Raw genomic sequence first — 26608 nt, 5'->3', positions numbered from 1 at the left:
AGAACACAACTCCCTAAGGCCCCCTGCTCACTCCTGAAGCTGTTTCTTCAATTCCCCCTTCCTGACTGACACCACATGTTTGCATCCAAGTCTGTAATGAGATTGGAACTGCTGACTTCCAAAATTCTTTGTCATTTTTGCTTCTGGGAGCTGCAGCTACAGTGGAGACTTTGTCATCTTGCTAGAGGTAGAAAACTCACAGGTGTGCTGGGGGATTGGCCTCGCTGTGCTTGTGGCTGGAGGCAAAGCTTTCACCAACTTGAGTCAAAGCTGAATGCATCTATTGTGTAACTTGGCTGAAGCCAATTTGTGCTTTTTATTTCAATTTCCAACAAAAATGCTGCTAAGAATGTTGCTGTGAAGTGGCAGGGCAGTAGTGTGTCCTTAAACATGATTTTCCTGAATAATTGTTTGAAATGGGCAAATTATTTACAGGATGCTTCCTGAAAGGAAGCTGAATTTATGTCTAGGAAGTTCTGAGATAAGTTTAACAATTCATATTTTAAATTTTATTGTTTATTTAACTTCTAAAATATTGCAAGAAATATATTTGATTTGTCATCTAGATTTTCTGCTGTGGATTAAAGAATCCTTATTCATTTTAGCACAGGAAAATGTGGTCTTGGGAGTTTTGATCACAGCTGAATCTTAATTCCACATGCCTCCTCAGAGGAAAAAAATGGGAAATGGTGAAGAAGAAAATCTGACAGCTGCAGAGAAAAAAAACTGTTTCTGATTGAGGGTTAATGGCTCAGATGAAGGAAAACATAAATTTTACATGGAACATCAATGTATTTGGTGTGAAAAAAGGGATTTTAACTGGATTTAAATGAAGTGGGATCTGAAACACAGACCATAATTTAGTGCTGTAGAAGAAATCCCTCTCTGGAAGGAAAATGTAGACTTTCTTGGTTATGCTTAGTAACTGAATAACAGAATCTCTGAGGTATTTTTTCTGTTACACTGGAAAATGTGGAAGCTTTTGGATCTGTGGTGTGGCAGGCGTGTCTGTGCATTTATAACCATTGCTGGCATGTTTTAGTGAGTGTGATAACTTTTGTTTTTCTAGGCTGGTGGATGACCGGTGTGTGGTCCAGCCAGAGGCCGGTGACCTTGCCAATCCTCCAAAGAAGTTCCGAGGTCAGTAACTGGGGATCATTTCTCTTCCATGAACAACTGATGCTGTTCTACCTCCTTGGGCACTTTTACCATGGGACTTCCCAGAGGATTTGTGGACCCAGGGACTGAGTATCAAACTGGAACATGAATGGCAGATTTTGAGAATGAATTACAAAATTTTCAAAAGCACAAGAGGCAGTAGAAAATATGGGGAAAGGGACTGAATTTTCCTGCAGTCCAAGAGTTACTTGCTTTGTTCTGCACATTGAACAATGATCCCCTGCTCTGTGACAAACTCTTTGCTCCAGCCTTGCTCTCACTGTAAATGGGAAAGACACTTGTGAGGTCCAAAGCTACTTGAGCTGATGAATTGTTTATTTTCTTTTCAAGATAAGATACCATTTTAAGGAGTACCCCCAAATATTTTGTCAGCTTTTTGTTTTGCTTTTGCTTAAAACAGTATTATTTTTTTCAACTTGACCTTGTAGATTTGGATAATTCTGCTGTTTTGCTTATTGGAAAATAATAACAATGTGCTGACAACTTCTAGTTTTTACTTCTTGACTGCTAAAAAAGTACTCATAGCTGTGCCAGAGCAGAGCCTGATCCAGGCCTCTTTTGGCTTAAAAGGGCTTGGATTCACACTGGTTCTGAGATAAAGAGAGTATGACTTCCCTGATTTAGAGCAAGGGAAATGTGTTTCATGGCTGTTTGTATTTATTTTCAATGATCTTTAAGGTCCCTTCCAACCCAAACCATTCTATGATTGTCAGGGGTTCCGCTGACATCTTACCCTTAATATTTTATTTGCAGTGTTTATGTATATGCTACTATTGCAAAAAATAAAGCATTTAAAACATCAGGAGAGTGAAGTTCTGCTTTCCCAGAGAGTTCAAGACTTTTTTCCATTATATATTCAGGAAACATCAGCAGTTGGTTCCAGTTCCAGCTGTGAGTGTTCAGCACACTGGCTGAAAGTGAGGATGCATACTTAGAAACTAACAAACAGTAATAAATTTCAGTCCCTGGTGTGACTGAATAACTTTAAAGCAGAGCTGAGGGTAGCATCCAGTGTGGCTTTCAGGCTGCATAACTGTGATTTCACCCCCTCACTGGCTGCAAGCGACTCACAGTTTCCAGGTTGCACAAAATATCAGGTGGGGATTCTTTGGATGATATTTCTGTCACTGGACTACCCTGATGTGTTTCTAAAGTTGACCATATCCATGTTTCTAGATGAGACCAAGGTCACTGGGGAAGATTTGTGATAGGATAATTGAATACACCCAAATGCCTACAACTAGGCATCTCAAAAAGACAGCCATAATTTTTTTGCTGTCTAGTGTTTGAGGGCTTGATTTTATAAATTCAGTACATTAGAGTTCTTTTCTTGCAGCTCTGTGTTGTTCATTTCTAACTTCCAAAGGCAAAGAAAGAAAAAGTTGTTAGGTTTCTGTGTTGATGATTTGGGCACTTTGATGCAGGGTGGAAGCTGATTGAGCTCCCAGCACCGATGATTTGCCATCAGTGGTGGCAGCACATGTGGAGCAGATGTCAGAGGGGGATGGCACACTGACAAATGTACAGCTGTTTTCTGCTGCTGGGGAAACCAAGGTCCTTCCTCTTGAGTTACATCCCAGCTTCTCTAGGGGAGTGGTTTCCATTGGTTGTGGACAGTTTTGGCTCTGTCCCTTATTGTAACCTCTGTCTATTGCTTGCATAACACATCCCTTTATCTCCAGTTGCCTCTGCTCCCTCTTCTCCACAGCATCAAACCTTTCATTTCCTCTAACTCAGATCCTCCTCTTTTTGGGGATTCCCTCTTCTCTCTCTCCCTCCCTGCCCCAAAACTTTTTAGTAGCTACTCTGCTCCTGCCTGCTGCTGCTTAGCTCCTTTTGCAGTCTTTCTTCCAGTCACTCATTAGCTCTCTCTTCTTTATAGTGCTCCATAGCCTAATTTTGGGACTGCTGACATGGTGGTAGCATGCAAATTTGGATGAGCTGCAACACAGAATGATTTGGATTGGAAGGCACCTTAAAGCCCCTCTCATTCCAACCTCCTGCCATGAGCAGGAACACCTTGCACTATCCCAGGCTGTTCAGAGCCCCATCCAGCCTGGCCTTGGGCACTTCCAGGGGTGGGGCAGCCACAGCTTCTCTGGGCAACCTGTGCCAGGGCCTCACCACCCTCACAGGGCACAATTTCTTCCTTATACTCAATCTAAATGTAGCCTTTTTCAGTTTGAAACCATTCCCCGTTGTCCTGACACTCCAGGTCCTTTTAAAAAGTCATTCTCCATCCAGCTTTCTTGTAAGCCCCCTGAAGGTACTGATAGGTGCTATAAGGTCTCTAACATCTGTAGGAAAGAGAAACTAAATTAGTGAAAATATAATTGTTGCATTAATTTATGCAACCCACCTTTCTATAAAAGCATGGCTATAGTGCTAGAGACATTAAATATCACATCGGCTTCAAGTATCCATAAGCAGTGTGTGTTCAGGAGGATGCCTGCAGGAAAGATAAACCTATCATTTGGATGTTTTCTCCTTCATCCTTTAAGTCAAATTCCAAGTGTGAGAATAGCAGGAGCTTTGCTGAGAGCCCAGCAGAAACTTGCTGTCTAATTGACATTTAGTGCCTTGAACCTCAGAGGTGTCTCTGTCATGAGAGCAACCAGAAGCACATCTCTGCGATGCTTTACTAAATTTCTTAGCTCTGTTTAGAGCCCTGAGGCAAAAAACTTTCTAAATATTGCTCTTATAATCAAGAATCTAAGCAAAATCCATATTTTTCTCCCCAAGAATCTTCTGGGAAATAGCTTTAAATTAAAGCAGTAAAGTTAACAAACCAAACAAAAACTGCTTTAAGTAGGTTCTTAACATGAAAGGAAGACTTAGGCATGAATGATTAATTCTGAAAATAACATCTAAGAGCAGGGTGAGTAGGGCCTCTTCACTAATAGGAACTGCTGTCTGTATGGTTTACAATGTTTTTATCACTGATAGCTGAACTGGCGTTGATTTAAGGTTAGAGCACGACCTGGGAGTCAAAGAAGTATGAGAAAAACATGTTTCTAACAAGATGTTTAGATTTCAAGTACTGACTCTGAAAATTAATATCAGAGAAGACTGTGTTTGCTCTTTTTTGGTAATATTTTATCAGCCCTTTCCCCAGTGGGAGGGACAAAAAAGAAAGATTGTGGTTTTGACTTGTATCTCCCCTCCAGGGTTCACTCAGAGATCAAATCAAGGTACTGAGCTGTTGGCCTGAACTGAAAGCCTATGTAAAGAGGTGTCCCAAAATAGCAGTTTCATTTTTGCTATGTGTTTACTTTTTTTTTTTTGAGTGGGTGGTTGCTATTCTGGTTGTTTCAGAACATCCTGCAGCGTGGAGGGTTGTTAAGCTAAGGAAAGATGTGGTTAATTCTCATTTTGTGTCCATATGAAGAAGCTGTGCTCCCCATTCCTCCCCCAGTCACACTGGGATGAACCTGGAGTGGCTCTGTGTTCACCAGGGTGCACATCCAGATTTGCATCAGTGCAAAGGAGGGTGGAATTTGGTCCCACGTGTTCCTGAAGCCTGGTGAAAAAACCCCACAGAACATTCACTGTATTGCATTGAAGGGACTGATCAAACCAGGTGCTTCATGTCTTAATTCCAGCTGAAGCTGGTGAGATCCAAAGCACTGAGTGTGGTGATGGAAATGCTTACTGTGCTGCAGGGCTGGGTTCACAGAGGTTGGCAAGAACAGCGTGTGCCAGGAGTTGTGTGCCTCTGAAGAAAAGCCACATCATGAGCCACACAACTGCAGGTTTCCTTAGTCTGGGACCCCAAACACTCCAGCTTGATGCTCCTATCTCCAGTGGGAAACACTTTCAGCTTCCAAGGTGTAATATAGCACAGATGAGACCGGATTGTTGATCATGGAAAAGGAGCATGAGTCTCATTCCTATTTTAAATGTAAAATTACTTAAGTTTTTAAACTGGTCTAAACTTTCTTACTTGTAACTTGTATTACTTTGATTTCTTGAGGCTTCTGCAGTGAAAGTGATGCTGGTTCCTAAATACCCTGCTTTGCCTTTCAGGTTTTAGTCTGATCTAAGGTTTTTCTTATTTTTTCTTCTCTCCCTTCCATTACCTTTCTTTGCACTCTCTCCTTTCCTCTTCCATCTGCCATTTTTCTTTTTACTTGCCCTCTACGTAATTTTTGTTTATCCTTTTATTTTCTTCTTGTTTCCTCCAGTTCCATAATTGCTTTAATTTCCTTCTCTTTCTTGTTGTCCTGCCTAGGAAACTTTGTTGCCCCACTCATCCATGTTTTTCCCTTTTCATTTTCACATTTTCTTTTTTACCTTTTTGTCCATTTTTTTTGCCCAAAGCAAGTAGATTTGTACACTCTGTGATTTTATAGCCCTGTCACTTTCACTTACCTATTTCTCTGGTTTTAGTAAAGCCATGTGATAATTTCTCTAGTTCTGCAAACCAAAGAAATCTTCCATGATGGATAAGAGTTGAATTTCTAACACTTAAAAAAAAAAAAACCCAAGAGAGGGCAGGGAGAGAAAGCATCTGACAAATACTGTTCTAAACCATCTTCATCCAATATCAAGAAATATTTAAAGGGCATAATAGGAGTTATTTTCCTTTTCAGACTTCCTGAGTGAAAGTGCTATTTGCTTACCTTTGATATTCTCTCCTTAAATGTTTCTCTTCCTGAGGACTAATTATGTAAAACTCCATAAAGTAATGGATTGGGAACTAGGACTACCTGGGAATGTCTGGAGAAGTTAGAAGAGACATTCTGTCTCATGAGTGGGTTGCTAGACTGACCTCCAGGAGGGAATGGCTTTTTGATCTGCTGTGTGGTGGAAAGTTGCTTTATAATCTTATGCCTCAGTTTCTCTTTTTTTTCCTGTTTATTTGAACTGTAGCATCTCTAGGGCAGGCACTGTTCCACCTCCTTACAATGTTTAGGATCATGAAGCTTGAATTTACATAGTTTTGTTACTCTGATTAAAAAAAAAAGGAAAAAAAAACCCACAGAAAAATAATGAGATGGCCTGGTTTCAATGCATCTGGAATCCTAAAAAGTAAAATAAAATAGGAAAAAAAGCTTGTTTGGGAACAAATAATACGATTTTTTAGTCTAAAAATTGAGGGAAATACAATTGAAGTAATACTGATTTGGAAAAGTGGTAGCACCATGCTCTGAGGCTCTGCAGGATGGGAAGCACTGTGTTTACTCCAAGTAGCAGGATGTGTGGGGAGTAACTGAGAAATGAAGACTGGTGCTATTAAAAGCAGGTATTGTTACTTCAGAGAAATAAATGTTTCATGAAGCCTTCTGAGAAGGCATGTTAATTATAGATTGTGACAGAAAATAATAGCAGACTTTTGTCTTATGAGCCGAAATCCTGATACTTCAGGTAAAATATCCTACAATATACAGTACAATTTAATGGCACACAACACTTTGGGGTTTTTTCACCTTCTTGGTTTCCAGAATATTGTAAAAGTTACCTGGGAGTTTTGTACTCTAGGTTGTGTGATATCATTCCCATTATAAATGTTAAATGAGAGCAAACACCTTTGCAGAGTGGCTGGGTCTGCTTTGATAAGGATCTGTAGGACTTTTTCCTTGGAACAGCAACTCAGGGCTGTGGCGGGGTGGGGGTAAATCCGTGAGTACTTAGGGTCAGTGCCAAGGAAGGTTCTGCCACTGGGGGCAATTTTGTATGGACAAACTTTGCTGCTTGAATAGGGGCTGGGTCAGTCCTCATCCAGTGCTTGGCCATCTGTGCCAGTGAAATATGGAGGGCTCATAGCTGGGGACAGACCTTCCTTTGACATCCACAGACTGCAGCCCATGCTGGGGAAGAATTTCACCCTACAACACCCAGTCCTGAGTGTCCTTGCTACTCCCACAGCAGAACTCTTCCCTCTTCTTTCCTGTTAATAAATGTGCGTGTGAGAGGACAATTACCAACGTTTGCTATGTGAAATGTCTTTCAAGTCTCGCTGCTTTTAGAGCAGTTGATGATTGTGACTGTGCAAGACTGGATGTTGTTTATCATTCTAAAAGTAATTGGCTTTAGATGAATCATGAGGCTCTATTTCCAGTTTATAGGACTGCCACTGGACAAAACCCCTTGAGTCAGGGAATTTTACAAAATTCAGTTTCTTACCAATGAACATTAATTTTCAATTATTGATTACAGTTTTGGGAAATAAAGATGAACAATTGAACAAGCATTTAGGGAAGAACCCCTTGGCTTCGTTCCAGACATCTCTCCCCTTCTTTGATATGCAGCCCCCTCACTCCACATGGGGAGGTGGTTGGGATGGGATGAGGGTTGGTGTATTGATATTCTCTTTCCTTTGCTGCTCATTTCTTATTTGGCATCTCAGCACTGGCTGCAGTCTCCTTCTCCTTCTCCTTCTCCTCATCCTTTTCTCTCATTTGCACGGCCACACTGCTCAGGTGGCTCCTCTCTCCTCACCTGCTTTTTTCCTGGTCTTTTGGACAGTGGTGATGTTCAGCTTGTGTCATTTAGATTAAAAAACCCTGACAGTAAAAACAACTCAGTGAAGGCAGAGAGACCCAAACTCTGTGTGGACCTGCTTGGTGGCTGGCTGCTGAATGCCCCAGCCACCCTTGGATTCAGCAGTGCCAGGAGGAGCTGGGCAAGCCAGGTGTGTGGCATACAGACAGCAGGACCACTCTTCCAAGGTTTCACGTGCCTTCAAACACTGCATCTGTGATGTTGGGCTGCTAATAAAGCAGCAGGCAGATATGGCAGGATCACAGCCTGGGCCTCTAACAGAGATTGCACAAAGTGGGAACATGTGAGGCCTTAAAGGCTTTCGGTTCAACTCTAATGTTGTGCCACCCTGTTTCGGGTATCATTGCCACCAAGCTGACCTGGTGGCTGTGTTTAAACACTGGTATCTGGACATTTCTGGACAAAAACCCCTACACATACTTACAAATGAAGGAAATGTCTTTCAGCATGACTCAGGAGTATTTCTTTCACTCTTTCCCCAGACTGCCTTTTCAAGGTGTGTCCTATGAACAGATATTCAGCCCAGAAGCAGTACTGGAAAGCCAAGCAAGCCAAACAAGGAAACCATACTGAAGCAGCACTGCTGAAGAAACTTCAAGTAAGAGACATCTGTATTTGTAATCTTATCTCAATCTGCAGGCTGTAGAATTACAATAGCACCAGAAAGAATAATAACAAGTGCCTTGGGAACCACTGTGATTGGTATTATTATGCCACCATAGCAACTCTATAGTCTCCTTAGCTCTCCTACCTCCTGACTGGCATTTATAGCCCCCGACCTGGTGTTTATCTTACTTTGGGCTGGGGGTTTTGCCTGTTTTGCCTTTGCTGTAAGCAAGGTAGTGCTTTCAGAAATTTTATAATGTGAAAATGGAGTTGTTAAAATCAGGATGGAGCCCTGGTTTAAGTAATACTGGAAATCCTTACCAGGAATTAGGCAAAGAGTGGACAAAGAGATGTCCTCAATGCTTTAGCCAGGGAATTCCTCAAAATTGTGTTTGTCCTTGCCTTCAGTCTAAGTGATTCTTTTGTGAACCTTTTTGCAGTCTTTATTTTGTCTCCAACACAGTGTGGATGGAACAAGTCACCTGTATCTGAAAAACAGCTGGCCTGATGTTGTAACTGAATGCATGAGATTAAGTGAAAACAAGGTCCTGTCAAACCTGGATGATAGTTTTGTGGGCAGTGGGGAAGTCACCAGTGCTTCCAGTTAAAAACAGCAAGGAAGGCATGTGGTGTGTGGCCAGAGTTACACAGCAATTAGTGCTGGGAGTGGAGAGTTTGCTCTGTGGCTGTATTTGACCCAGTCTATTGTGTTTAATTTTAATGTTGCCTATTGTAAGCTAATGTTTTTGTTTTGTTGTAAAGTCTATGTGTTTATGTACAATTAAACCCCAACAAGTAAAAGGAGTAGTGACAGGGAGAAGCGAATCATAGGCACCTTTTTATCCTCTATAGGATGAAATAAAGCCCCTGACATTACGTTTTGGGCTTGAAAAAATTTTAAAATAGCATGCATCTCAGGTGTGACCAATAAATTGTGACAGAGTTCCTATTTTGGGTAGTAAAAAAGTCAGAATCAGCATCAGGATTTGGGTGCTAATATTTCCAGTGCAGTAATGCTTGTAGGTTTCAGGATTTAAATATGGTGCCATTTCCTTTCTGCACTGTATGTTCCAGGTACTTCTTTTGTAGAGTCTAAAGAAATGGTCATTCTCTTGCAGCATGCAGCAGAACTGGAACAAAAGCAGAATGAAAGCGAGAACAGAAAGCTGTTGGGTGAAATTGTAAAATACAGCAACGTCATCCAGGTAAACCTATTGAAATCCATCTGCCTTCTCACTGTTGGAAAGGAAACAGTTGTTTCATTTCAAGGTTACAGTGAAAATTAACTGTCTACCCATTGTAATCTGGATTGTCAAGGGTCAGGTAAACAGAACTTGGTGAAGTTTACAATATTGTGCTTTTCTGCCTGTTTCAAAGCCTACCAGAAGTGTTGCATATTCCTGTTTAAATAATTTGTCATTATAAAAATTCTATGTGTATTTCTTGGTGCTGCAGTTTAGAATCTGAACGTAAATATGTCTTTTATTTTCAAGAGTTATTTCAAAATCATGCTGTAGAGATGCTGTGCAGCTCCTTTTAAATCATTGTAGTAATCTGTATCTCATGACATATAAATGAGACAGGAGCTAAGTTCTTAAGTGCAGTACAACTTTTCTGTAATGGATGTAATTCCTGAAGGGAGAACTGCAATGGACACTTGCCCTGCTGTAAAATTGATCCCTGACACATTTCTCACAATCCGAGATAGATCATCTGTTTTCCTAAACTGTAACATACTTTGATAACTGCCTTCTAGTTAGTTATATTTTATATCTGTATTTATATTTGAAAATCTCTGCAGTGTGAAAGTTTGTGCCTCCTCTTTTGACTGGAGGGAGAAAAAGCAACTAAAAGTTGTACTTATTTTTAAAATTTATTTTTGTTCCCAGCTACTGCACATAAAAAGCAACAAATACCTCACAGTCAACAAGAGATTGCCAGCTCTGCTAGAGAAGAATGCTATGCGGGTGTCCCTGGATGCTGCAGGGAATGAGGGCTCCTGGTTTTATATCCAGCCCTTCTGGAAACTGAGGAGTGAAGGTGACAATGTAAGTGGAAATGCTGAATGTGTTGAGAAGGGAGAAGAATTCCAGGAGATGTAACTTCTTCACTGCTGGCCTGTTTCATAATGGATTCATTCAGGAAAGAAGCAATTAGAAGAGTAATTGGGACTTTGACCTTTCATGTGTAACTGGAAAGTGTTACTTAATTATATGGTCTGAAATCTCTTGTGTTGCCACGTTCAAGCCTCTCTGTTGGGGCATCTTTGCTAAGTCTACCTGTTGAGTGCAGATTTACAAAGCTGACAAGAAATCATAGTTTATGCTAGAGTCTTATTTTTTTTTAAGAGTTTTTAAAAAATTTTTGTGGCAATATTTTTTTCAAGGGGTCAGTAGAGAATGTCTCTAGGAAATACATCAGTTTGTTTAAATCTGTATTCCCTTCTGATGTGACAATAGTATCTATGATTGGAGCTGGGTAGAATAGTCTGGAAAGCCTTTTCTGGGTAGGTTTCTGCAAGACTCAGCTGGAGTCTTGCATATTGATGAGAGGAAGAATGCACAGGAGAGCTCTTTGCTGCAGATCTGAGAACTGTGCTGTGAGATCACAACTCCCTTCTTCATTCTGTGGCTTGGTTAAGTGCCTGATGTGGAGAATTCAGATCTGCCTCTGGGAAGGCCACACGATGATGAGCTTGTGTGGTTTTTCCCAGACCTGGCTGGGAATGTTTGGCTGTTTTCCCCTGTGCATAATCAGTGAAAGCCTTCTTAGGGTTGTAGAAGGGAATGGCTTTTTTTTTTGTGTATTTTCTCTCCTTAATTTTGTGGTTACCCAGCCCTTGGGATGCTCTCCAGGATGATGAGTGTGGTTGCTTGCAATCCCTTTTGCAATCTGTTGTGGAGAGGAGAAGGATTGCATTCCCAGCTCCTGGCCAAATATCCCTAGAGTCAGAGTCTTTCCCTGCTTCATGTAGTGATCAAAAGGGTATTTGAAAATCCTCCTTTTTTCCCAAAGCCTGTTGCAGAGAAATAGAGCAAATATATCCCTCAGGGGGGACCTCTGCATGGGTTTTCAGCTGAGGAGAACAAATGTGGCTCAAACATTAGCCTGGTATTTCTTTCCCTTCTTTGGAGAGAATAAAGGGTGACTTCTTGTTTTGGCTTAATTTCTTGCAATAACATCAGTTCAGCATCTTTTTAAACTTCTTATGCCTGTAATGAAAATAAGTATGTGTGTCATGCTCTCCAGAGGGAGGACCTGGCATTCCCACTTGTCATCTGCAATGCCACAGTGGGCCCTTACAGCTGAGAGCAGCAGAACCATCCTTGGCCTTCAAAGTCATTCCCAGTACTACAGAGGTTTTGGTTCCATTTTCCACTGTTATGCACACATGAGGCTTTGGAAGCAGACTTGCTCATCTACAAGGATTGCAGATCAGTGCAGTGATGGCAGTGCCATCCCATGCCACAAACCCCTTTCCCAGTCCATTTCTGTGGGGATTTATCTGACAGGCTCTGAGCTGTGAGGGCCATGTGGCAGACTGGTTTATTCCTAACTCAATGGACTCAGTTCCTTTGGAATGGCCTGCTGCTCATTTTCTGTTTCCAGGTTGTCTTTCAGAGCTGGCAACTTGCCATTGTAATTTACAGAGGGAATTTACAAAGGGAAGTTGTTTCTTGTTTCTACTAGGCCCAAAAGGATTTGACAATTTTCTTTGCAAATTTCCAGTGATAAACATTAGTGCTCTGGTAGCTCTCTGCTTTTGTGCATTTCTACCTCTTCAACAGCTACACAAAGCAGGCAGCTGTTTCACAGAGGACAGGAGTAGCCAGTGATGGGGGAAGTCCTCATTTTTCTCTCACAGATGAAGGAGGCTTCAGCCTTGTACCCACTGCTTCCTTTTCAGTTACTCCCAGTCATGGAAACCTTTGAATTCATGGAGTTAGCTTGGTATATCAAGCCCCTACTCTGTTTAGAAACTTTGGGATTTTTAAAATTATATTCCTGTGCTATAATGAGGAAATTCCCTAGAAAGCACGTTTTAGGAAGTCTTTTATGCAAGAGAAGTGAGTATTGAATTACTGCTTGGATGGCTGCTACTGTGCCGGGTAATGCAGGCAAGGTATGCCATATGTCCTAAAAGAAAGGGAATCTGGGAATCTGATACAGAAAGTCATGTGTGTGACTCTTCTGGTAAGTGATCAGAGATTTTTAGCCTTGTGAAATATTTTAGAACTTTATTTTCTAAAAGAAGATTAGCTTTGTTTCACTAGCAACTGATTAATTTTGCAAGTCAATGAAAGTAATTAAAGAATATGATGGAAAATTTACAGTAATCAACATAACTACAGTATTTTCTGCAGGCTTTTATTAAGTCTTCATCATTTTTGAAGCTGCTCTTCAATGGAAGATAGGACTGATTAAGGCTAGAGCTGGTTCCAGATGGACTGAACAACAAAATACTCCCCGATAGCAGGATTGGTGCTGTGTGGATTAGACTGCAGTTATTTGCCATTTTAGTGTTTTTGTTTTTTTTCTTTTTAAATAAGATGCTTAATGATGTGCTGTCTTACTGATTTAGTTGTGATAGTCCTGGTGTACATGCAACAATTTTGAAGTCCTGATTCCACTTTGCAGGATGTAAACCTGGTGGTATTTTGCTTAATGAATTGTCTGGTCATAACTTCTTAAAACAGGCTGTAAGTAATGTCTGTGTGAAGCATGGCATGCAGGAGTGTATTGCATAAGGAATGTGTCTTATAGGCATCTTGTCATTATTTTGATTCTGTTCGTGAACTTGTTCCCATGCCTTGGATCAAGTAGGATTTTTCTGTGTGTGATCTGAGCATGGTGAACTGTCTTATGCTACTGTTTATTTTGGCTGTGTTGGTAAAGAACAGGCAAACCTTCCTTTTCACCTCTGCAATGAGGGGGCCAAATTCACCTGCATTGAAGTTGCACAAGGCTGAACTGGGCTCAGCTTTTTATAGGAAATGTGCTGATCAATGCAGAAAGTGTTTTTATTTGTCTTCCAAGAGAAAGCATGGCTTGTGCAGCATTTAATGTAGAAAAAAATCACATGTAGCCACTTGTCTTCATGTCTGAGTGTGCTCAAAATTGCTGTGAAGAACATAAGCAAATCAGGACCCAGTGCCAACCAATCTGTGTGGATTGATATTTTTTTATTATTTATTTTTCCCCCTTCCAGGCATGAATTGAATTCTCCATATGCATGTCTCAAGCAGTTTTTATGTCAAAGAAATTTTTTTATATTGATTTGTATATTGTAAAGAATTGAAAGGGCATGGGAATGTACTTGCAGGGAGCCAGCCAGGAATTCCTCTTTAGAGAGACGGTCTCTCAGCTGTTGTACCTGCTGCCTGTGCTGAGCTCAATCATTATTTAGGGAACAAGAGCAGAGGGGATGGAATGTGTTCGAACTGAGCTGCTCCTGGACTTTGTAGATTCATATCTATTTCATGGTCTGGAGTTTCTGCTGAACCAGGGGACATGCTTATTGGGAATGCAAGGGTTGATTAGTTGGAAATCTTGAACCCGGGTGATTGCAGATTGTGAGGAGACACAACTGCTGTGTGAATTGTCTGCAAATAAATTCACTGAGTGCCATTACTAGAGCATGCATTTGAGTCATTTTCTAAATATGCTACATTACTTTATTTTATTGGGTAACTACTTAGGTCTAAATTGCATTTTATTTCTGACTTCCAGGTAGTGGTGGGAGATAAAGTTGTTCTCATGCCAGTCAATGCAGGACAGCCTCTTCATGCCAGCAACATTGAGCTTCTAGACAACCCTGGCTGCAAAGAGGTGAGTTCAGGAGGGCAGGCGGGGTAGCTGCTGATCTGACATGGTTATAGAAAGGCTGAGGGAATTGGGATTGGTCAGCCTGGAGGAGAGAAGGCTTTGGAATCACCTCACTGTGGCCTTGAGAGCCCACAGGAAAGATGGAGAGAGACTCTTGACAAGGGCCTGGAATGACAGGACAAGAGGGAATGGCTTCACACTGACAGAGAGAAGGTTTAGATTGGATATGAGGAATAAATTGTGCCCTCTGAAGGTGGTGAGGCCCTGACACAGTGTTGTAGGCTCACAGTTTGTGGTAATTGGGAGTGGGGCTGTGGCCAAGCCTCATCCCCAATGGCTACAGCTGTGCAGGACAGGGGTACAGTATTGAAGGTAATGAACCATGGAGTGCCCAGGTGTGCTGACCAATCACCAAAGGGAACAGAGGGCACACAGGTGCAGTGCATGTAAGGTTAAGAGTGTGAAAGGTAGAACATTAAAGGTCTGTGGACGCTTGAAGCTGCCTTTGGTGTCCCTTGTGCCTCCACCATCCTCTCGACAGCACAGGGTGCCCAGAGCAGCTGTGGCTGCCACTGGATGCCTGGCAGTGTCCAAGGCCAGGCTGGATGGGGCTCTGAGCAACCTGGGATAGTGGAAGGTGGATGGATGGATCCCCTTGGAATGGGATGATCTTTACATCCCTTCCTACCCAGACCATTCTGTGATATGTTGTGCTTTACTGGTAACCCGAACCCACCATGAGCCCACAATGGACTCAAAGCCAGCCTTAAAGACTGGTTCCAGCTTAGCCTCAAAAACCCAAAATGAAATATTTGCTGCACTGATAACTCTATGAGGTCTCCTTGAGTATCTCACACTCTGACTGAAGTAAGAGTAAATCCTCACTCAGTATGCCTTTGGGGTGTTCTTGGTAGGCTGTCAGCAAACACAGCAGCATTTCCCCACCCTGTCTTCTCCAACATTACAATCATTAACACTTGAGAGCTTCAGGACCAGTGTTAAGAACTCTACAGATATGCAGCTAAGCCATGTCCCCTACCATCCTAGCTGTGGTGTGGTCTTTCAGAAGAATGGAATGTCTCAAAAAAAAAAACCCTATCCCCATATACTATAATTGGATTTTTTTTTCCTCTAAAGGTAAATGCTGTCAACTGTAACACAAGCTGGAAAATAACTTTGTTCATGAAATTCAGTAGTTACCGAGATGACGTACTGAAAGGAGTAAGTATGATTTTTGAATCCAAAAAGTCTTAGTGCGTTTGACTGTAGAGAAATATTACCCAGTGAATAAAAGAGGAAATAAGGACTTTATGGAGATGTTCCAAGTAACTGTAACAATAACTGTAATAAGACAATGTAGCTTTATGTGCTGAGGTATTGCACAGTTTCATGCCTGTAGATTAATCTCTGAGATAATTTACATTTTCATTTTAGAGATAAGCTTAATTTGTCCTCACATGTACCTTAATAAATCATTATCAATGGCTATTTTTTCAATAGGTGTCAAGGTACCAGCAGTTTTTAAAGAAGAATTTGAAAGGGAAAATGGTATCTTTGTGTAGACCCATTTAAGGATAGTGTTTCAAATCTTGGGGAGAGGCAGGAGGAAACAAAAATGATTCCAGCAGAAGAAATAGAGAGGGGGCGTTGGTGTTGATTGCAGAGTAGAAGTGATAAGATAATACAATGTTAGAAAAATCTCTTCACTTCCCTTAAGTAATAAGAGAGATTAGAAACAAAAAAAAAAAAAAAAAAAATCAACTTAGTAAAGCTAACTAGAATTAAAAATCACCTTTAGGTTAATTTTTGCCCACTGTTCATTGTGCTTTCCCAAAAGGCCATGGGTCTCCTGCAGGACTGAATTATCTCATCTGATTTCCAGACTTGGTGCTAAGATTGAATACTCTTCACTTGGTACCTGCTCCAGCAATAGGAAGCTCAGAAGTATTTTCTTCCTATCAGCTCTGCTGGCATCACTGGAGCTGTTACAAATAGAAAATTACTCTGGAGGCTTTGCCTACCACTTAACAGTGCTTCTTTTCCCTATTTCTTTAGGGAGATGTTGTGAGGCTGTTTCATGCAGAGCAAGAGAAGTTTCTGACCTGTGATGAATATGAGAAGAAACAACACATTTTCCTGCGCACCACGTTACGTCAGTCAGCCACGTCTGCCACAAGTTCTAAAGCACTGTGGGAAATAGAGGTATTTTTTATTTCTCTTTATAAATATTTTAGGACCTGAAGGCCAGGGCTCAGTAAAAATCTTCAGCACAACATGAGTCATTCATAGGCTCCTGATATCATCACACACCTCCCTGTAACTATTATTATTTCATGAAGTGGTTTGTGTAGGATGAACCCTGACGAGCTGCTTTATTGCTCTGTGTGTCTGGAGACAGGAGGCTTTCTTACTATATTTGCCTGCACTGAAATGAGGGAGAGTCAAATTTCAAATTCAGACTTGACGTAAATGGTGTGATTTTACCAAAGCCAATCAAAGGACACTCACCTCTCCTGAGTTTTGAGTGTTTACGTTTAGCTTCATGTGCAGTATAAGAAAATGGAGATCCATGGCTGACAGGAAATCTCCCAAACATCACACAACACATCAACATTTGTTTGAAGTAAACCTGAATAAAGGTGGTGTTGTGAATGAAGGTGGTTTTGAGAAGGGAACTAGCAAACTTTTTTGTTCAACTAAGAAACATTGGAAATTGGTATGTCTCAAATCCTTGCTATTAAGATAATGCAACTCCTATATACCCAAAAGTTCTTGTGTGATGGACAAACTTTGTGTATTTAGAACAGAGTCTTCAGAAAAATGGTTGATTTTTGTCTGGTAAGGATTGTCTGGAGTAGAGTGTATTGCACCTGTACTTCTTAGAGATTCCTCTTTAAAGGAGACAGACACTGCTAGATTTGAAGAAAGCAAATGACCTACAGTTCAGTCAAGGGATAAAAGAAATAACCTGTGATATTTCAGATGATATGAGATGTCACTAAAAAGCAAAATTTGGCTCATCATGTTTGCAGGGAATAAATTAATGAAAGCATGGAAAGTAATAGAAGGAATATTTCCTGGCACTTGGCAAGAAGTAAATGTAAGTAGTTGTTATCTATGGTGAGCTTCATGTAAGCACAGAATTCCTTTCTTTGGCAGGCTGTAATGATGTTATTTGCATATTTTTATTAGGAGTGAGCTGCAGGAAATGTCAGTGACCTGAAGTATGATCTTGAGGAGTAGGATTAAAATCTAAATTCTTCTTTTAGGTTGTCCACCATGACCCTTGCCGGGGAGGGGCAGGACAGTGGAATAGCTTGTTTAGATTCAAGCATTTGGCAACTGGAAACTACTTGGCTGCAGAGGTAAGAATGCCAGTTAAACAAGTGTTTGTGTGCTGCCTAACCAAGTCCTGCTGGCTCAGAACTGCTGTAGCAGGTGGGTCTGCAGTGTAGATCTTCACAAAGATCCCACACTGGGCCCCTGCTGGGTCATACTGTAGTGCTGCACCCAGGGGTTGCAGGGCAAACACCACTGTTAAATATCCACCATGTTTGTACTGAAAACCCTTGGGCTCATTTAACTCTCTGCTCCTGTTTGCCCTTGATTTTTGGAGTGGTGTTGTGACTGGATTGGGATCATGCAAGTTCATTGTGATTATATAGGCTGCAGGGTTCTGCTATTGCACTCTTGCCTTTTGACTAAAATTTGAATTAAAAAAGTTCTGAGGAAGTCTCTGGCCCTTTTGATGGAATGGAAGGTCCCAGAGGAGAAAGAAGATCTTGCAACTTGTCTGGTTACTATCTGGTACTTTGTATTAAGGCAGAAGAGTATTATGACTCCCCAAAAGAGCAGCTTAATATATTTTAAGACTCCTTAGAAATAAAATATGGCTCTTGACAAGCTGGAATGCAGCAGATAATACCAAGTGTATGAAGTGGTACAGTCTTGGATATTTTAATAACCATGAAGATATCACAGCAAGAAGCTGTGAACTTTTTGAGTCATATCTAATCCATATTAACACAGGTTTGTGTACAAGTTTTATCAATGGAGTTAAAAGTAGGGGTTTTTTTCCACTGATTTAGTTAGGATTACTTATTTTAACTTATGCTTTGAAGTATGAATGCAGAAATTTACTGCAAGAAGAAAGTTATAAATCACTATATGTTAGGGAACCCCTGAAAAAAGACTTGCTCTGACTGGCTTGAGTTAGATTTACAGCCGTGCAACTTCTGTATGCAGACAACTCTTTAGTATTCCCAGGGTGCTGCTTTTGTGTTCCAGCTCCTGTAACAGCCTGCACTGAATTCAGAGGAAGAACAGGAGCTATCAAACTTTCATTTATTTCTAATTATGTCAAGGCCACTATCAAAACATAAACAGTGGACTGCTAATAATAGCTAATTTTCAAGAGGAACCAGTACTCCCACCTGAGAATGGGAGTATTTTCCTTTCTGTTTATAGTGAGGGATGCTCACAGTAGGAAGATTTTGCTAGCTGAGCTGATAGAGAGGCAGGAAAAGCATTGAGCATACTGATGGGCTTCCTTCTTCCACCAGGGGATCTGTCTTGAGGATTTTTAGGTAAAAAATCTTCAGGTAAAGAGATGCCATGCTGCACTGAATGTCATACCTGAGCTTAGGTCCTTTCTACCTCTGGAAAGGAAGTCCCCATCAGGCAGACTTGTAATATGGAGAATATAATTGGCAACAGTGGAGTGAGAGCTGGAAGAGCTTTTGGGTTGAACAGAGGTGATCTGCTGGGACTGGAGAGCTGCATTAGTGACTGCAGAGCTGCATTGGTGACTGTGTCTGTGAGGTGTAAAATACCTCTGGTGGAGATATTAAAGGTACTGCTGTAATAAAACCCTGTGAACTGTATTTTGCACAGTTCATATGTCAGGCACAACACACCAGCCAGCCAGTCACGTCAAAGATTTATGAACAGGCAGGCAGACACCTTGAGTGCGTGAGCTAACTTTAAATCAATTGGGTAAAGCCTACTGAGCACTTATCTGTGCTCTGCAGCACAGGGAGATTACTCATGGTATGGATTATCAACAGCGTCACACATTGCCATGACCTGATTTTGTTTAAGCCTCCTTGATAAAGGTATCTTGAGTGGAATAAAAAGTAAAAACACAAGAAGAAAATTCACAAATCTTTTAAGCATTCTATTGTTGGCTAATGATGCAATTTCTGTCACAGTTTGAGCTGTTGTAAATCAGGATTCATCACTGTTTATAACTGTCTTTTTTCTTACTTCATCCTCCCTTAAATCAGCTTGATGTGTGCCATGGAGGCTTGTGCAGGGCAGTCTTGCATGGGTCAACTCTCAGACAAGGAGCAGAAGTGTCCTTCACCTGGGTGCCTCCTTTTTTTCCCTCATACCTTGTGTGAGCAGCCTGTGCCTTCTCTTTTCCTTGGAGTCATCCTGTGCCAGATGTAACTGGTCAGTCTAGTCTGGGATTGGTGGGTCACTACTGAGCCTCACTGTGAAGGGGTGCCCCTGCAGCTTGTTAAGGTCAGGGGATAATCTGGGGACTAAGAAAATTGAAGATGCTTGCCTCAGAGAACTAAGGAAATTAAAGCTGATAAAGGTGTTCCAATACCACAGTAAGCAAATTAATAAAAAAAAAAAGTGAGGCAGTACCATTGTTCAGTAAAAAAAACATAGGTGAGTACTTGTAAATCTAATTGTTATAAACTTGAGAGAGGATGAAGTCAGGATGTGTAAATCCTAAATTCCATGTTCCTTAGAAGTACAAGAAGTCGTCCAACTTTTGTTGCCTTTCAAAGACCTCTGATATCTCTGACTTCTGACACAATCTCAAGTAGTACTATTTCCTTTAATCCTCTTTCCACTTGGCATTATTTAGCCTAATTTTAATTACTGTGCTTTGAAGTTCTTTAACACCTACTAATACCTTAAAGCAACCTAGATCCTTTTCCCAGACTTTGGGCAGAAGGTGAGCCACCCTGAAAGGCCCACTGCTGAAGGAGTCACAGTGGGAGACTCTTGGTGATTCCACACACCTGCATTGCCTTTCCTCTGCTGCTCTGCACACCCTGGGTCACTCACAGTGTCTGTGTGCTCTCACACTAGTAGACAGGAGGAATATACTGAAGAAATGGTTTGATGTTTGGTGATAAGATTTGGGACATTGGAAATCTGGGTACTTGGTAATGATGTCTGACATTAGGAAACCTTAAGCCACAGGCTTAGACATTCCCAAAGAAGTGGAACCAAATACTCAGCTGAAAAATTGGAAAGAGAAATTGTCTTCTTTAGAGACAGCAGGAGTTCTGCTGTTAGTGTCATAAGGGCTTGTTTTCACCCAAAAGAGCTGAGCCAGATCTTCAGCAGGAGATTTAGGCACTAAGCCACCAGCTAAGATCCAGGCTGCTGAGTTTCATTCTCAGAACAGAGTTTTATTCTCATCTTCACAGAGTCAGCAGTCTTTCAGAAAAAGTTCTGCTGAAGATCCTTTTTATAGCCCTGGTTACAGGAAAATGACCCAAGTTATTTTGAAGCTTTACATTTATAAAGAGAGGCTGTAAGGTTAGGTGAAAATTGGACGTTTCAAAGTAACAAAGATTTTCCCAAAAGTCTTTTCAGTGCATGTGGCCCATGTAGAAGGCACCCAAAGCCGTCTCTGTGTGTGTGGGAGTGAGCTGCAGTTTGCTTGAATAGCTTTGCAGATGCTGCAGGTTGGGACCACACAGCTGTGCCTTTCTCATGAACACACATAACCTTTTAAATATTTTAAATTGCCAAGATAAAAGTCTCTTTGAACTGAATATCAGCTTATCAATTGTGCTGAACCAAAACATGCACTTTTAATATTGTTCTCCACATTTAGAGCAGCACCGGTTCTGTGATTTCTAAACTGAGCAATTCATACTGAAACCATTAACACTTGTTTTATGAGGCTGTTAAACTGATATGTGTGCCCATACACAAGAAATGCAGGATAAGTCTGTCATTTCATACTCAACTTCTCAGGTGTGGCTAAAATAATTACAAAATATATCTGCATCTATCAGATCACGTGCTGATCTCAGATATTGCAGTAGACCATAGATAAGCCACAGTATGCTCCTTATGAAACCTTGTGAACATGTACATAATCTCTGTGAAAAATTGTTTTAGAAAAAAATCAGTGATAATTCTGTTTTACCTAGCTGAATAGATTGGTTACTAGATACCTAGGCCAAAATATGGCAGTAAATCTAGTGAGGTCTTTAACACCAAATTAGCTGAACTAAACTCAATGAATTAAGATAAGGCAGGTAAAATGGCAGCCTGAATGTTCATATTCTGTGTTTCTCCAGAACTGTGGCCATAAACAATTACTGATGTGGAAAACTTCTCTGGCTTTCTTATAGAGTTCTCCTTCCTCTCTCTGTAAGAGTGAAAGGGCAGAGTTTAAGCAGTAATCAATTACAGTAATTAAGTTGGATCAACTCTGATCAGAGTTTTGTTCTAAACTCTGTTCTTAAAATCCTGCATGAAACACCCTTCCAGCTTTAGGATTATTTTAGCCTTAATAGTCTTTTGAAGGTGGGAATGATTGAATTTAGTTGGGCTGAGCAGCACAGGGTTACACACACATGAGATGAAATGACAATTAGATGAATATTAATTAAACAGGAAGTCCAGTCCATCTTGCAAGGCGGTGGTGGTGGAGCACTGCAGTGGCAATACAGGCTTCAGAAATGTCCTTTTTCCTCAGGTATTGGATTGTGCAGACACAAGGTGCTGTCCCTGAGGTAGTGTAGGCTTGGGGAAGAGGGAATAGTCTGTGCTGGAACAGGGTCACTGAGCTAAGGCACCAGAGCATGAGTGTTTTGGGTGGGACTGCTGAAGCTTTGCAGGACTGTCAGCTGATTTTCACCACACTGAGGTGTAAACCACTTGCTGAGAACTCTTGGATCAATGGCCAGTAGAAGTTACTCATATTTCTCTTGTCTTTCTTGAATAATTTCTTTCCATATTACCTGATTCTACTTTTTGGTCAAAATTGCCCCAAGCTGCCCCTTTCTTTTCAGAGAAGCTTATGTAGATTATTCACTTTAGATTGAGAATTGATGTTAAATTTTGCTTTTACAATGGCGGGGGGTTGGCACTAGAGGATTTTTAAGGTCCCTTCCAACCCAAATGATTCTGTGATTAAAAATACTAGCTTTCCATGTTATAGATATTGTTATGGTATGCATTTATTCAGATGGTCAGGGCCATGCCCTTCATAGTAAATCTAAGCCTGTTGTAATAATCACTTGATTGGGATCATGGTGGAGATAGCTGAGTACGTACTCAAGCTAATATTGAGAGAAAATAATCCTCTCCTGCCTTCTGAATAGTAAAGATTGTCACAAGAATCCCACAAGAATGGAAAACAAAGCATTTAATGATATTTAAAAAAACGTTACATAATTGTATGGGTAATAGTATACACAGCATTAGCTAAGATAAAAGAAATGTAAAAGGCAAATCAGTTCTTAAACTTGAGGCTATAGACCAGGATTAAACTCCTGGTGCCCTGAGAAGCTGTCTCTGTAGTTTTATGGACTTTTCTTCCACTTCCTTAAACTGCTGGAAAATGGAGTCCTACACAGGATATTTTATTAAGGCATTTGAGATTGATTATTTGAAGTCCATAACTTAGGCCTTTTGTTATCCACTTGTTGGAAATTGGACTACCGATAGAGATGTTTTTTATTTAGGAAGCAACAACAGAACCACAGCTTGCCAGTGTAATTTTATTTTCTTTTTTGTTTGACATGGAAACATACCTTTGCAGAAGGACCTGTTCATGCCCTGGTCATGCAGAGAAAGTGAACACAGTGTTAAATGCTCTGTGGTTCTTTCTGCCTTCAGAAGAGTGAGACAAGTAACAAATAAAATAAAATAAAAATGGCCTTGTTTAACTGAGATGTGAGCTACCTTTTGCTCAGGAACAGTTTGTAAGCCAGAGAAGATGCCAGGAGATGGCAGCATCTACCAAGGCCTTCACACATCTCACAGATTTCATTCCTTGGTACTGTGGGACCTCCTCACCTGGAGATTGCATCAAAGTCTTCCTTTGGGGCTGTTTTTTTCTCAGTGTCTCTTCATTAAATTTTAGCACAGCATTCTGATTATTTTCTGTCTGTTTGGCTCTGTGATTAAAGGTTCTCATAAGAAAAAGGGTTTGTCAAGGTGACAGGGTGAACTCAACACTGGAAGCCTTATTTCAGTTTTTCTGTCTCATAGGAGTGTGGGTTTGTTTTAAAGCTCCATAAGGAGTGAAGGATAATTTACAGCTATGCATGAAGAGATGGAAGAGATCCAGAGGAGGAGGATGGATTACTGATTTACAGAGCCTGCCTGACCTGTTCTGCAGACTTGGATATGGCTTTTTAAAGTGACAGATCTAGATGTCCATTTAACAAAATCCAGAACTAGATTTCTCCAAGGTTTTTAAGAATCTTGAAAATGTGGCTAAATTTCTTGACCTGACTTGTCTTGACTTTGGTGGAATCTGTCAGTGTGCAAATACCTTCATAAATCTGGATCTCAGAGGAAAGTCTTTTCCCCCAGCCAGCTCATTTGCAATTGTGATCTGTGAGTGTTCAGCTCTTTCGATCCTGCCTGAAGCTGGCTGCATTGGGACCATATTTGTACATATACAAGATTTAGGAGTGAGGAAGTACAAAGATATTAATGCAGCATTTATTGTCATTTAGTCATTACAAGGCCTAATTATGTTATTAAAAATACATCTTGCATTTTCATGTCTTCCAAAACAGCAAATGTAGACATGTGGTCTGTCCTTAAGTGCATTATTTTTGTTTATTTTTTCAAGATCACTTGAGAAGCTTTTATTCAATTGTATTTGTGCCTCTTTGTGATGCTTGATGGATGTTTCCAAGACTTCCCTCCTTTGTTTTTTATTGTTTTTGGAGGTTTTTTTGTGCCTGTGGTTTTTGGTTTTGTTTTTTTTTTTTTTTAACAGTAGAAATGTCAGTCATGTCTAATTCAATCATCCCTAGTTACTCCTGTGAGGACCACTGAAAGATATAATGGGGTATTAATATTTAGAACATCACTCTTGAAGAGATGAGGATGCTTTCTTTTATATAACACAGGTTGACACAGAGCTGCTGAAGCTCAGACTAAGGTTATGGCCCAGCATCCAAGTTACACTTAAGGATCTCTTAGACATTTTTCTTTGTTTTGACTTCCTCTGCAGAATGGGATATGGCTGAGTGGGGCTGAGCACTGGTTTCAGGATCTCTGCCCTTGATCCCTGTAGAAGAAATGAAATTTCCCAGTTACCATTCATAACATGGAGCTACTCCAGCTTATGCTGCTTGTGTGAGACCTTTAAATCTGTACTGATTTAGGCATGGCAAAATGCTGGCCTGCCATTGCTTACACAGCAGCTGGAAATGCCATCAAGATGATCTTTCTTCTGGTAATGAGGGTGAAAAATCAGGACAGGAAGGTGTTGGGGCTGCTTCTCATTCCTGTTTTTGACTAGCAGGGGGGCCTGAAGCAAACAAAAAGGTTCTGCTTTCCCAGTGCTCCTTGGAAACTTGTCTGATCTGTTAAGACATGGCTCATGAGGAAAAGACAATCCTGAAAGAAAAGGCCTTTTAAGATTTTAAAACTTTCCTTGCATGATGATTATCAGGAGCTCTGTGCTGATGCTGAGGAGGGGTTGAATGGAGTTTATCGAGGTAGAGCTGTAGCCAGGCTTTGTCTGGCAACTTAATAAGATGGCAAAAGTCCTTTGAATGCCACTGAAAGTCTTTGAAATTGTGCAAAAGTCCTTTGGATTTATCGAAAGCTAATCAGTATGACATTAACAAAGAACAAAGCAAGCCTAATGAAGATGAAAGATTTGAAAAGTGGATTATTTTTCTTTTGTCCTGGCTTTTCTTCCCTGAAACACTTGCCCTTGTTGGCTGGGTAACAGGCTGTGTGTTAACAGGCTGGTTATCAAATGAAATGGGGACTGTTTGAGTGTGTTGAATTAGATCCTTTTATGCTTTGTCCGTCAGGGTTTCCTTCATAAATGCAGGTTTTAACCAAGTCATTAAAATGCTCATTTAGCTGAAATTTGGCAATCTAATTCTTCCCCTGACAAGATGCTTTAAATATCCTTTACCTAGTCAACAAAATTTGATTAAAATCAGCATGGGTGTTTCTATCCCCAAACTCCTCTCTCTCCTTCTGAATTGAGTGTCCAAAAATAACCTATTTGGATACTTTCCACGCGTTCCTCCAAAAAAACAACGTTCAGTAGAAGTGTGGAGTTTCAAACTTCTTGGATTGTAAAGGATATCTAACTATGTGAAGATGCAAAAGTAAAATTAAAGCCAGGAATAATCTGTGAGATGATCTGGACAATAGTAGAACCCCCGGAAATGATGCACTGTAGACTTGTGAGGTTTGAAAACATTAAGGTACAGCTTTGAGTAGCTTTAATCAGTAGAGATGACAGAGCCTGGAACTTCTGGTGCTCAATCTAGTGGAATCCCTCTCAGCATTAGCAGGTCACTGGCATTCTCTGAGCACCAAATACCAGAAGTAGCACACAAACACACAGAGATGAAAGTTGCCTTCCTGCTATGCACACCTTACAGATTTTGTAAAGTCACTAAGTGAAAGTTCAGGAATGAGATTTCTTGCCTGTCCACGTGGTTTTAACCAGAAATAAAGACTTTGTCTATATCTCAGTTTTCCATGTGTGAAAGCTGACTTCCATTATGAGTTTGTCATACATACGTTCTCCTGGGGGCCTTCTGCTGCTCCCACAGGGTGAGGATGCTGATATATGTATGCATTCAGGCATCTAATCTTTTCACATAGCACTGTGTACTGAGGCTGAGCCTGATATCTGTCCAAGAGACACCAATTTTTATACTCAGGAGGACCACCTGCAGCACTGGCTCCTGAGCCTGAGCACCTTCAGGCTCTCTCAGATACCCTGTGTGGATCACAATTTGGGAATTCAGCTTCTTGCACAGGGGTGAAACTAAATTCTATTTAAATGTAGATTTAAAAGAAGGTATTGCCTTCTCTGTAGTTGCAAATGTGTCTCTAAACTCCAGAATGAGAAATGTAAATGAGAAACTGTTTTTGTGGTAACTTTTTCTTTCCCATTCATGGAAGGATAAAAAATGACTGTACCTGAGTTTGTTGAAAAACAAGCAGCAGAGGATTAGGATTTCTGGATTATTCTTTACTGGAAAAGAAGCTGATGGAGATATACTCAAAAAAACCCCAAACCCAAAACAGCATATAATGAAACTATTACAATAATAATTTATACAATTACACTTGCTTAAGCTCTGCAGTTTGCAATTCTTCTTGTTCTTGGTGCATATTGGCTGCATGCACCTTCCAGTGACATTTTGCAGGAATATTTACTCCTGTATTTCAGGTACAATTCAGTAAATTGAAATTTCAAGACATCCAATGACACAAAAAAGCTTGAAAA

The 26608-nt window shown here is 40.7% G+C and overlaps 1 protein-coding gene across 6 annotated transcripts in view; it reads left to right on the top strand.

Moving 5' to 3' along the window:
* The window catches only part of ITPR2 (inositol 1,4,5-trisphosphate receptor type 2), a 244386-nt gene that overhangs the window by 27763 nt on the left and 190015 nt on the right, over nucleotides 1-26608 (top strand). For 4 of the 6 annotated variants that reach the window (XM_071422550.1, XM_071422548.1, XM_071422551.1 and 1 more), the window contains exons 2-9: nucleotides 1070-1140; nucleotides 8166-8281; nucleotides 9408-9494; nucleotides 10179-10337; nucleotides 14020-14118; nucleotides 15253-15336; nucleotides 16171-16317; nucleotides 17385-17480. In XM_071422550.1, coding sequence (XP_071278651.1) covers nucleotides 1070-1140; nucleotides 8166-8281; nucleotides 9408-9494; nucleotides 10179-10337; nucleotides 14020-14118; nucleotides 15253-15336; nucleotides 16171-16317; nucleotides 17385-17480 — 859 coding nt within the window. Of the gene's footprint in view, nucleotides 1-1069; nucleotides 1141-8165; nucleotides 8282-9407; nucleotides 9495-10178; nucleotides 10338-12730; nucleotides 12990-14019; nucleotides 14119-15252; nucleotides 15337-16170; nucleotides 16318-17384; nucleotides 17481-26608 lie in introns of those variants that run through there. The other 2 variants (XM_071422552.1, XM_071422553.1) reach the window with 2 other exon arrangements.

Source organism: Agelaius tricolor, unplaced genomic scaffold (assembly GCF_023055355.1).
Source record: "Agelaius tricolor isolate 1412-34295 unplaced genomic scaffold, bAgeTri1.0.p SCAF_3, whole genome shotgun sequence".
NCBI classification, from domain to species: domain Eukaryota; kingdom Metazoa; phylum Chordata; class Aves; order Passeriformes; family Icteridae; genus Agelaius; species Agelaius tricolor.
This window is presented reverse-complemented; position numbering and strand designations above follow the sequence as displayed.